At 37.1% G+C, this 12,376-nt stretch overlaps 1 protein-coding gene across 4 annotated transcripts in view; it reads left to right on the top strand.

Annotated features, from left to right (window-relative positions):
* ZNF143 (zinc finger protein 143) overlaps positions 1-12,376 on the top strand; it is a 37,423-nt gene that overhangs the window by 7,917 nt on the left and 17,130 nt on the right. Inside the window, exons 2-7 of one of the 4 annotated variants that reach the window (XM_063398017.1) lie at positions 4,302-4,420; positions 5,224-5,316; positions 5,764-5,847; positions 6,069-6,149; positions 7,117-7,313; positions 11,177-11,251. In XM_063398017.1, coding sequence (XP_063254087.1) covers positions 4,309-4,420; positions 5,224-5,316; positions 5,764-5,847; positions 6,069-6,149; positions 7,117-7,313; positions 11,177-11,251 — 642 coding nt within the window. In that variant the 5' untranslated portion in view covers positions 4,302-4,308. Of the gene's footprint in view, positions 1-4,301; positions 4,433-5,223; positions 5,317-5,763; positions 5,848-6,068; positions 6,150-7,116; positions 7,314-11,176; positions 11,252-12,376 lie in introns of all 4 variants that reach the window. The other 3 variants (XM_063398016.1, XM_063398018.1, XM_063398019.1) reach the window with 3 other exon arrangements.

Here is a 12,376-nt window from a genome sequence, read left to right as displayed (position 1 = left end):
GGCTGATTTTTTATGGGAAGTGTTTTAACCATGTAAAAGAATGGTACGATTTTCTCTGCATGGATACCATAGACATGTTTTGGTGACTAATCATTTCAGGAATGTAAGATACGTTACTGTCCTTATGAAAGTCTGCACAGATATCGTCATTGATGTGCCTTGGAAAATTGACAGTTGCAACTTGCGTATGATCTGTGAAGATTTACAAGAGTTCACAAGGTCAAGTCTCAAGTTTTCACTTCAGTGAGCACTTCGTGACTGAGGCTGTACTTGTCTTTTCTGTAAGACGGCTCTTGAGATGAAGCAGAATCTACATATGTCAGTCTTGTCAAGCTGCTATGTAGGCCCCACTCCAGGGTTCCTGGCTTTTCCTAAAATGGATGCTTTCAGCTGCTTTTAAGTAATGAGCTGCAATATTTGAAGTGCGTAAAGGAAACCTCTTCTAGATTTTTACTGACTGAACTCCTGGCAGACAGGAGATTTAATGAAAAAAGCTTACTGATGCAAATGCAGAGGACTAAAAGCAATGATGTGGATTAGGGAAAGAAGCCGGTGAGATTGAGACTGAAAAACCATTAGAGGCAAATTTTATGGAAGCTGAGGAGAAAACAGAAGAGAGCAACTGAAGTGGAGGCAAGGAAGAGATTTGAGTTTGATGAAAGCCAACTGGCTTTGAAAAGCAAAACTTAAAAATGTTAGGAGTGTAGATTTGTAGGATAGGTGATACACTAACAGCAAGGTGATGCTGTTGTAAATATATGCATTATTGAAATGATTAACAGAGAGCAGGTGAAGTTGGAAGAACTTTCAGAAGTTACCTGGTTCAGGTTTGATCAAGGCAAGTCTCATTTGCCCAGGTTGTCCAGGGCTGTGTCAGGTTGCTTTGAACCTCTGCAAGGATGGAGAGTCCATGCCTTGTCTTGGCAGTTTGTTCTTGTATTTCACTACTCTTACCAAGTAACACTGTAGCATCATTATCTCTGATAGACTGACCCTTTTCTCTGCAACACAGGCCAACTCTGCATCTTTCCAGCCCTGTCTGGCTGGTCAGTGTTCTCCACTGGGGAGAAAGAGCAGAGTCTAGAAGGAAGCAGCACATCCACTTTGGGGTGATGGTTCTCTTTCTTCCACAGCAGGCTTGCAGAGCAAAGCTGCTGTGTCCCTGCAGAGGGAGTGAAAGGTGGGGCTGATGTTTCGGAGGACCCCAGAGCTCCAGCCTCTTGTGGGGGATGTACTTCCAAGGCGGGTCTGAACAGGAGCTGGAGACACAGGCAGGAAGGGCATAGACAGTGTGAGAGCACAGAACAGACCAGCAGCGAGAGAAGACTTGGGGACTAGTTGCAGAAGGAGTTGGTGTGGGCATGGAAGTATTTTATATTATTCTGACAAGAAGGGTGGGATTATATCTGGGAAGAGGCATATCCTGGAAATTTGGTGTCATGATAGGACTGAAGAAGAAAATTGGTACTTTAGGGGAAGGGATGGAGCTGGGGATAAGCAGCTTAGTGGAAGGACAGAGGATCGGAAAAAGGGTATGTTGGAAGTGATCATTTAAAGGAACTAGAATTGGGAGAAACAGACTGTATTGCTGCTGAGTTCTTGTGTGATTGTCCAGATCCTCTGGAACAGAGGAAAGTTGTAGCCATTGTTCTGTGTGCAGCAGTTGCCCTCATTTTCTTTTCAGTGTGAGAGTTGATAGCCATGTTACAGTAACAAACACTGGTGAAACAGTTAAATACTGTTGCTCCTGCAGCCCTTGAATTTTTCTGGCATTAGATTTCTTTTCCTTCCAAAGTAGCTACTCACCCTTTAAGCAATTAGTTCTGTGCAGACTCTGTCAGAACTCTGGAGCTGTCTGCATAGACTGGCTCCCTCACTGTTTCACAAAGGTGAGAGGAGAGCCACGAGTTCTGGAGGAAGGCAGATGATACTAAAGGTGCTGGGGATCTTAAAAGATACTTCGTTTAAGAGGGAATACTGGTCAAGCAGACCTGAGCTGAAAGGTGTTAGAGGTGTGGTCTGCTGGAATTGTTTCGCTCTCTAGTTCAAGTCAACACCTGTGGTTATGAGGCCTTTCTCCTCTGCTGTGTGAAATGGTATAGCAATTTTGCAGCCTGACATGTCCTGAAAACCTGAGCGCATGGGAACTGCTGACAATACAGACCTCTGTTAGCAGGCAGGGGACAGCCAGCCTCTGGGTACCGCTAGCATATCATACCAGAATTAGTTAATTTAACTTGCTACAAGCTGGCAGTACCTCCAGAAAAGCAGCCCTTGCCATCTGGGCTGGATAAAACTATTTTTGGTGCTAGTTTGTTTGTTGTGTTTGGGGTTGTTTGTTTGTTTGTTTGTGGGGTGGCTTTTTGTTGGTTTTTGGTTGGTTGGTTGTGGTGTTTTTAACTGGAACAGTTTTCTGATCTTTGCTGCATAGTACATGCATGCTGGACTGCTTTGCTTCTCTGCCTGCTTAGGCTAACTCTGTAGCTACATCACAAATGATTTTTAGTTTGTGAGCAAACTGCTTCCTAGGTAAAATTTTTCTGCCTATTTTGAGATGGGGAAATAATAAATGAGTAGTAGGAAAAGAAGTTATTTTCCAAACTCACAGTAATGGACATGGCAGAGACAGAGGTTGAACTCAGGATCTCCTATATCCTCATAGAATTCCTTGTCTCTTAGATTATAGTATCCAAACAAACTTTCCTATTTCATTTTCTTCAGAGATATCTATATCAATGCAATTTAGTCTGGATGGCTTCTCCTTTTCTTGTGTATTACATCTCTTTTAGAGGCCTCATTTTCTGTAAAAGCCTCATTTCTCGAAAAGGATGTTAGAAAGAATTACCCATCTTCTCTTGGATCTTAAAAAAAAAATCCCTTCACACCCATTTTTGAATGATATTTTGGTTTCTGTCTTAATTGTATCTTTTTGCTGCTGGTTGTTCAAGGTTCAAATTCCTTATTGCAAGCCAGTATTTCAATTTCCGTAATGTTCCAGAGAGAAATTATGAGGACGTTAGTGTTGGAAAGCATATTTCTTACAGAATTATGCACTAATCATTAGTAATGTTTTGGGGTTTTTGTATGATTTTCAATGTAAGGTATGAAAAAAGCAGGAGGTTTAAAGCTATCCCAAAGGTACCCTTGCTTTCTACTTCCTTTATTAAGCTGTGTCTGTTCCATTAACTGGAATTCAGAAACTTAGCCTGCAGCTCTAGAAAAAGGTCTGGCTCACTATATACACTTGGATGTATTTGGAAAATACTGCTCGGGTGTAATTTTCAGCTATTAAATTAGTGTGGCAACCTTTTTAAATACTGTACTGTAGGCACACTGGAGTACCTACATGGTCTAATTTTGTGCTCTTTATTTCTTAATTTTGAGAGAAGTACAATTTTCTCAGTAGTCTTTGAGACTGTTGATTAATTGCTTATTCGAGAGCAGATTTCTGGACTGCGGAGATAAAAACAGTCAAATATATTTATAAAAGTAATCATAAATAGATTAGCCCCCCCTAGAGTATTCTTCTCAGCCTTGAATTGTAAACCAGCAGGTCAAAGATCCACACTAGGATTAAAAGCTGTGATGTGATCTCCCATATTAAAACATGCCTGGGTAAAAATGTGAGTATACAAAGGGATGGCTCTGTCTGGTTCTGGGAGATACAGCAGTCACTCCCTGATCACTGTCCTTTTGTCTAATTAACAAATTTTATCATGGGATGCTTTATTATTTTAAAGGGCAAATTGTTTTGTTTCGTTGTTTTTTGTTTAAATAGAAACCTTTCCGGAAAATCTAGGGAAATAGTTGAATTGTTCAGTTAGACTTTTGCAGTGTGTCATTGTTTTTAAACTTCTTACTGGCACTGGAGAGATCTTTGATTTCTACAGATAAAGCCCTGCTGTTGTCATGGGTGGCTGTGGGTGATTTGTCAGCTTTATTTCAATCCTGGGGACAAATAGGTATCATTACCTGTACTGTCATTATCACCATTATTCTCTGTACATTGGTTAAATCATTTATATTTAACTGAAATTTAAATGTGGTTGATGCACTTTGTATTAATAACTGCTACCTGAAGTCCTTAACATCTGAGTTAAATGAGGTAGTAATACTTATCTATTTCAGGTATTTTATTCCTTCAAAGTATTTTCCAGATAATTCAATCATTTTTGCATCTATTTTATGTAAAACGTAACATAAAATACTTGTAGCAGCTGCATAAAAATTGCATTAAACAGGGATTAAGTAGTTCTGGTTCTATATTTCAATTTTCTGTTTTTTGAATACTTTCTTTCTAGGTAGACAATGTTATTAGCTCAGATAAATCGAGACTCTCAGGGAATGACGGAATTTTCTGGAGGAGGAATGGAGGCCCAGCACGTAACTCTGTGTCTAACAGAAGCTGTAGCTGTGCAAGGTGAACCTTCAGGTTAAAATACCTCTATGTTATCATGTCTTTTCTCTTTGAAACTCAGATAAAACACTAAAATTAATGTTGTGCATTCTGAATTGGAAGTCCAGCAGAAGACAGTTAACTAGATTGATTAAATTCACTAATTTAATTCTGGATGGAAATAATATTTTAATTAAGATATTAGAAGTGTAAATGTACCAAAAATATATGAAATACAAAATCTGACTTTATTCTTTGTATAGTATTACTGTTTTATACTTTGTAAATTCAGTTGATAGCTAAGTATGTATTAAGCAAAGTTGAGTTTTAAAATAGATTAATGACTTGAAATTGGCTTAAACTTGATGTTTCCTGAAGCTTTGTTATGATTTTACATTATTACAAACTCTTTTGTAAATCTGCATTTTAATCTAAATAGTTTTGTGTGTATTAATGACAAGTAGTGTTGTACAGAACAAAATTATCGATACAAGTGTGTGTATCATTATTTCAGTGTTGACTCTGATGATTTAATTCATAGATCTCCTAAAACCTGAGCTTTGTAGTTATTTATTCAGTAACATTGTATTTTTTTTAGTTAAGACAAATAACATTTAGCTGTCATGTTTACAGAGCAAAATCTTGAATATATGACCCTACTATGTATCCCAGGCTCAGAAACCAGAAAGCAAGTAAGAACTACTTGCTCTTCCTATTTGTCAAACCAATATGCTTTGATGGGATGTAATAATTTAGGGAGGTCTTTAAGCTGAAATCTCTAGGGTTCCATGCTGGTTATAGTGAAGGTGACCTTTTTTCCTTGCTAGATGGTGACAACTTGGAAAACATGGAAGGTGTAAGTTTGCAAGCAGTGACCCTGGCTGATGGCTCCACTGCTTACATACAGCACAATTCTAAAGGTAGGCAGAGGACTGCAGACTGATGGCTCTTGAAGTGGTATTCCCCTTTGTTACTCTCTCTTTGCATTGTAAAGTCAGGCAAAATACAATGCTTCTGAAGTTCCAATTCCAGTGGGAAATTACAAGAGTACTATAAAATAAATGTTTTGGTTTTGCTACTGATAAGATGCAAAAATGAATTTCAGAACATAAGTCAAACAAAAGAGATCTTTATGGTTCAAACCCAGATATCAACATTCTGCCTAACAGATAGGACAGCAGACCTTTTCTGGCTTTTTAATCCCAGAATTTTAAAAGCTCTGTACAGTCACACTGTACGTTCTACTTACCAAACATTATTTCTTGTTAATATTTTATTTATATGTTAATCTAGAAAGTATCAACTGTAAATTAATACTGCGATGTGTTACACAATTAGAATTCTTAAAAATATTCTGTATGTTTCAGATGGTAAATTAATGGATGGCCAAGTGATTCAATTAGAAGATGGTTCTGCTGCTTATGTTCAACATGTACCTATGCCTAAAAGCAGTGAGTGAAATAATACAAGAAATATGTTATAATGTATTACTAATAAATATTGATATTAAGTAGTTAACAGTCATGATAATAGCTTGATTTCTTATTTTAATGGAAATAGTCACGAAGACATCTTAGGTATTTTGTAATCCTTGTTATTTAGTGTTTGATCTTTCCATCTAATGGATTCTTCGAACTCTTGCTGAAGTGCTGCAATTCTTCCTTCTGAGCAGGGGAGAGCCTGCGTCTGGAAGATGGACAAGCAGTTCAGCTGGAAGATGGAACTACGGCATTTATTCATCACACCTCAAAAGGTAACTGTTTTGTCAAGTGGGATTTATTACATCAGTGTTCAGCAGAACTTCAGCAGTATAAAATAAGGGACTCTCTAAAAACTATCATCTTAATGGAATTCCCAGGGTGAATTACTTGTTGTTTTAACTTTAACATCTGAAAATTGTTGAAATTGGACTGTTTCAGTTCTTTACTTGAGCCTCATGTAACAATCTTAAATGTAACTAAAGCCAGTGCATTTCACTGTTTATTTAGCCCAGGATCACATTAAAGTGAGTACATACCTCTAGATAGTAAGGCAGAAAATGTGACAGAGGACAGTCAAGAATGTAAATGTAGTTATTCCAGATCATAACTTATGTTTCTGCTGAAGATGATTACACTAGTCTTGGAAATAGTACCACTTCTCTAGAAAAAGTGATCAAGTATATATTTTAAGTCTATTTAAACCAGTGTAACGATTACATTTTGCAACCAACAATAGTAAGAAGAAAGAATATAATAGAGAATTTTTTTTCTTAAAAGTCATTTTACATTACGTGTTTCTTTTGCATATTTGTATGATTCTCTTCTTAAAATGTGAGATTTATGAATTCTAAAATCTGAAGTCATGCTATCAGTAGATCTCTTTCATTATTTTCATTTTATTATAAGTGGATTTGAAATAGAGAGCATATTTGTGTTCCTGATTTCCTTTGTAAATATAGCTAGATCATTATGAATTTTTTTCATACTTTTGTAATTGTAGAAATAAAACTATGGGACGTGTTGTCTTGAAAACAAATTCCTGTGGTATTCAGAGTATTGTTTTAAGTGTTTATATTTCCTATAAGTGTTTATATTCCCTATATACTAAGTGGTTCTGTATTTCATGTATTTTGTACATGTGCATGACTTCAGGAGACGCTTCCTGGAGAGCAGTAGTTTCTCTTGTAACACATTGCTGCTTCTTTCAGAATCCTAACATTTTGCACCATCATTCCTCAGACAGTTATGACCAGAGTTCACTGCAAGCTGTGCAGCTGGAGGATGGAACCACTGCCTACATCCACCACACAGTGCAGATGCCCCAGTCAGACACCATTTTAGCCATCCAGGCTGATGGCACAGTGGCAGGACTGCACACAGGAGATGCTGCCATCGACCCAGACACCATCAGTGCTTTGGAGCAATATGCAGCCAAGGTACTCTGCAAGGCATTTTCTCTATCCATCATGTTTTAATGTACAGCACAACATATCTGGCAGCACAAGCCAATTGTCATTTAAGAAATAAAATTGTAACTGAGAGAGTCTCAGACTTGTAGAAGAAAGAACAGCAAATTATCATGACAGTCCTTCACTGTCATGAGCAGCTCTGGTGTGTAGTGTTGCATAAAAAGGAGAAAAGATTCAACACTGAACTCGAGTCAGATTTAGAAAGCCATTTAGACAGCAAAATGATAATCTTCTCTATACTATAGCATTGCATCTCTTGAAAGGACACTGTTTGGAAAGAAGGACAAAGTTAGGTTATTCTTGTTCAGGCACTATTGCTGGATTAATTTTTTTCCTGAATGGGAAGAGTATGGCCTAGTGTACTGAGCAAGGGCAACACATGGTATAAAGTGTAGTAAAGACAATTAGACAGTTACTGAGTTCAGAAAAAAACTTCTTTGATCCATATTTTCAATAGTAAAAATGCAAGTGGTATGCACAAAATTTAAGTTGTTCCCTTTGCTGGATTTCTGTAAAGCATGATATAAGTGGGTGAGTCAACTTCCATGATGCTGTAGTTAAGCAGTGTCCCAGTAGCGGGATAATTGCCATCAATGCTTGTATTGCTCTGGAAAAAGAGCAAAATATGTTTTAAAGTCTGTCCTCTTAATGTCACAGAGTTGTCAAACTTGGAAGGCCAGTTAGGATAATTAAATAGCTTATTCGCTGTTCTTTTCATTATGCTTCTGTCTGTTAGAATTCAAAGATCCTAAGGTAGGCAGATTGTGTTGTGATGCTATGCTTTAGCATTTAATGAAATAAAAGATAATTCAGTGTTAGTTGAGCTGTAATCAAAAGCTTTTACACATTCTACAGGTACTATTTCATTTATATTAAATCAATCATAACTTCACCCTTCTTAACCAGTAGCTATATTAATCATATTGTCTGATAAATTTCTGTGTTGAGAAGGTGAAGAGGAAGTAGAAGAAATGCAAATAAAATTGCATTTTCATCCTATTTAACTCAATATGAGGATTTTAATTCTATAATGTGAATTTGTTTTCTGTAGTGCATTTGTGTGTTTGTTTAGGAAACATTTTTTTCTTTAAACTTTCATCTCAGAACCTTATTCTGAATGGTACTGCTGGAACCTTTAGGGGACAGTCAGTAGAAGTGAGTTTCCAAGCACTACTCCTGGTTTATGTACAAAACCAAATATAAGGTCAATGGTCAGAACACTGGACCTCTCTTAAAAGAAGAAATGTGGTTTTGTGATTCTTCTCCATGTTCATGCACACTTCATAGTGAGGCAAGGTACACTGTGCATAGCTGGTGTTAACAGACACTGTGAAAAAGGTCCAGGAAGAAATGAAATACACATGGTATAGGATAGGATTTTATAAAATTTGAGTAGCCCAAAGAAGAGTAGTGACTTGTTATTGGCTGCACCAGTTTCAGGACTGGGAAACATCAGGTGAAACTCTCACGTGATGGGTTCAAGAAGAATGAACATACTTTTCAAACAGCTTCAAACAAGCACTGCTTGTAGGATATTGTGGACACTAATATGTCCTTGGATTCAAGGAGTAACTAGATAAATTCATAGAAGAAAAATGTGTCTGTGGCTATTAGGTAGAAAGACATGACTTCTGGTTCAGAAAGTTCATAAACCACGAATTGCTTGAAGGCTGGCAGAATATTATGGGGAATGCATCACTGTGTGCTTGGCCTGTTTGCATAGTGTTCTCCAGCATCAGCTATTGGCTACTGTTGGAAATGAAATGCAGTAGTATGGCCTTTAGTTTGACTTAATGTAGATGCTCTTGTGTTTTTATTTGAAGGCAGACTAAATCTTTCTTTAGCATAAAAGAGAGTATTTTAGGAGGACCTCAAAGATCTGCCCTGGAATCCTTCAAGAACTCTTACAATATTGCAAAAGAGAAGTTTAAAGTTGTGTGTCTTTTTTTTTTTTTGGTTCTTTTAAGGCTTTCTTTTCAAAACTTAAAGGGCAAAGAAAGAAAAAAAAGGTGGATTTGGAGAGTGGTGGTTCTTCTTTGTTTCCCTGTCCTATGCAACAGGCAGAAACAGAAAGATCAGTGGGGTGCCCAAGACCAGTGTAGAATATCAGAGAATTCATACAAAGAGATCCAAGCAGTCTACTCAGAAGCTCACTGGAAGTGGTGGAACATGTATACTTTTATTGTCCCTCACTTCTCCTTCAGGCATAGTTCCACCACTTTCCACAACATGCAAAGCCATGCACACTTAACTAGAGTCCTCTAATTTTGGGCTGAGTCAATGCCACCATCCTCCCAAAGCAACCAAGGAAAAAAGGTCATTGCTCTCAGTGAAGTCAGAAAAGGTGATGGAATTGGGAAGAGATTACAACACATACTTTCCTTCCATGAGCTGCTTTCCTGGGCCATCACAGCTTCTGGCAAAGCACAGTAACTGGGGTTTGTGCATGCCTCAACACATGCACACACATTCTGTTTGGATCATTTGTTTCCAATAGTTGATCAAGTTCTAATTTCACGTCAGCAGTTCTTTTCTCTACCAACAACAGGAAGTTCCAGATGAAGTAATTCAAGTCTCCTTCCTGTGCAGGTTCTCTCCCTTTCCTTTTAAAATTCTGAGGGAGAAGGTCCCAAAATACCAATTGTTTCCCTCTGAAAAAAAAGACCCAAAATTTACCTGCTTTCTGACACTCTTTTCAATCTTTTTGTAATGTAAATTTGCCTCTGCTTGGGCACTATCCTCATTACTGTTTTAGCACCAAGTAACCAAAAGTATATTGTTCATAATAGTCTAATTTAGAGCGAGAGTATGAAAACCTCTTGTGGGAAGAGTTCATGTCAGTCTCCAAGCAAAGTGCTGGGGGCTGGTGCTTTAGGCAAGATATTTCACACAACCACCAATGTTCTCAGGGGCTCGCTGTGGCCTCTTCGGTGAAAGAGCAGGAGCAGCCCAGGGGAGCTCTAAACAGCCAAACTGTTCTAGAGAAGAAATAAAATCTCTTCGACTAGGCTTAGGTGCATCAATTTCAGCCTTGAATATAATGGATGCAGAGAGTATTGTGAATGCCTGTGCTTAAAACAGATACCATTAAGGAATAGGAAACTATGCAAAGTATACTTTAATTTTTTATATAGTGACCAGTAACATCCTGCGCTTTGAGTTGCTGCATGTGAGAGAATTTGGTGTGTTTTTTTAAACTGGGTAATTATATTTTTATTTAAATAAAAATTTCACATTAACATCTAACAGTCTTTCAAATGTTTTTATGAGTTCCTTGGAAACCGCGATACCTTTCTCTTCCTGGAGACTGTCTTTAAAAACAAATCTATGTAGCAATACTCAAGTCCTTGCTTAGTTGTAATTTGACTAGTTCAAATTGAGATGTAACACATTGTCTTAGGTATTTTGATTCAAAAAGCAGTTGTGCTGTTTGAAACAAGTACATTCTGCTTAACAAGGAGTGAGAGAGGTGTCTGTATTATAAAAGAAGTAAATGTTTGGTGTTTCTTTTGTCAGGACTCAGTATTGTTAAACTTACTGATTTACTGTAATACTTTTGTCACTCTATTAATTTAACATTCTTAGTTCTTAGTTGCAGTCTTTCCTAGCCTATTATAAACTTCGCTGTGCTCACTTGGCCTGTTCTGTAATGCAGGTGCTGCAAGTGGTGGTTTTTATGTAAGCTCATGTACTATGGGATAACTGTGTTCCAAGAGGGAGCTAGAGAGCTATTAAATAATAAACCCCCAGGAACTGTCTGTAACCCTCAGTTTGTGAGATGAATAAAAGTAACCTGTAAATGTTATTCCCATTTCAACTTTGTTTTTCAGGTGTCTATTGATGGAAATGATAGTGTTAATAGCACAGGAATTATAAGTGAAAATGAACAAGATAAAAAAATGCAGGTATGTGCTTAATACAAAATAATTAAGGCTATTTATTTCTTTTGTCTTTTCTGCCCAGCAAGGTGCATGATAGGGAGCCCTGTAGCCATGAACTAGGGTTTGCTTCTACCCTTCAGAATTTGTAGATTTCAAATTATACAGATAGATTGTATTTTCTCACTCTGTACAAGATCCTGTCACAAGAGTTTTGAAAGATCTTCTGACACTTACTGGTTTTCCTGTTAAAAGGTTATTAAAAATTATGCTGACTTTCTAAGATTTTTCAAGCTGACCTGAGTATTTCATCAATATGAGTGTAAGTATTTCAAAAGTTCTTTTCCAGAGAAGGAGCTGACTTTTGATAGTATTTTAAAAAAGAAAAATGCTTAATAAATTAATAGTTAATAATAGTTACTAAATTTCTTCTAGGAGAGACCATTCCAGGCGTAGGTCTGGATCTGTTCTCTCTTTAATGACTTGCTTTGATTCCACTTGCCCTGTTAGGGTCCCTGACCTTTACAGCAGGATTTATAAGGAATCAGTAGTTAAGAGTGTTGCTCCTACAGAACACTTAAAGAACAGAAAAATACTTCAATTTCTTCTTCTGGATCCATATTGTTAGTACATAAAAATGTAAAAACCTTTAAATGTGAAAAGATTAATGTAAAAGTTGAAAGGGTGCTGGAAGATACAGGGGTAACTTACTAACTCTCAAGCTTTTTTCCCTGGGATCCATAAAACTATGTAAGGACAATGGTATTTGCCATTATGATGTATTTTATTAAAGAAAAAGACAAAGAAAAATGTATTCTGGGCTTCAAATATCCAACTAAAATAATACTAAAACCTCTATATCTTCACATGTTCAGATGATAAAATCAAAAATTGAAAAGTCATTGCATTGAGAATGGGACTTCTCTGAGCAAACCTTTTCTCCTTTTTGCTTAATTTAAGAAATAATGAAGTAGACAAGAAGGAAAAATGTCTTCTTCCAAGATCAAAATACATTATCTGTGAAAGGAATAATTATAGGCTCACCTCTCACAGTTAGCTCAAATCTTCTGTTCTTAATCTTTAACAATTTAGATCCCACAATATTTAAAGCTGCAGACACTTCCCTTTAGCCTGTGCGGCATGACTGTGAAA

The sequence above is a fragment of the Prinia subflava genome, chromosome 5 (assembly GCF_021018805.1).
Source record: "Prinia subflava isolate CZ2003 ecotype Zambia chromosome 5, Cam_Psub_1.2, whole genome shotgun sequence".
NCBI lineage: Eukaryota > Metazoa > Chordata > Aves > Passeriformes > Cisticolidae > Prinia > Prinia subflava.
Note: the sequence above shows the minus strand (reverse complement) of the source record. Positions and strands in the feature narration are given on the sequence as shown.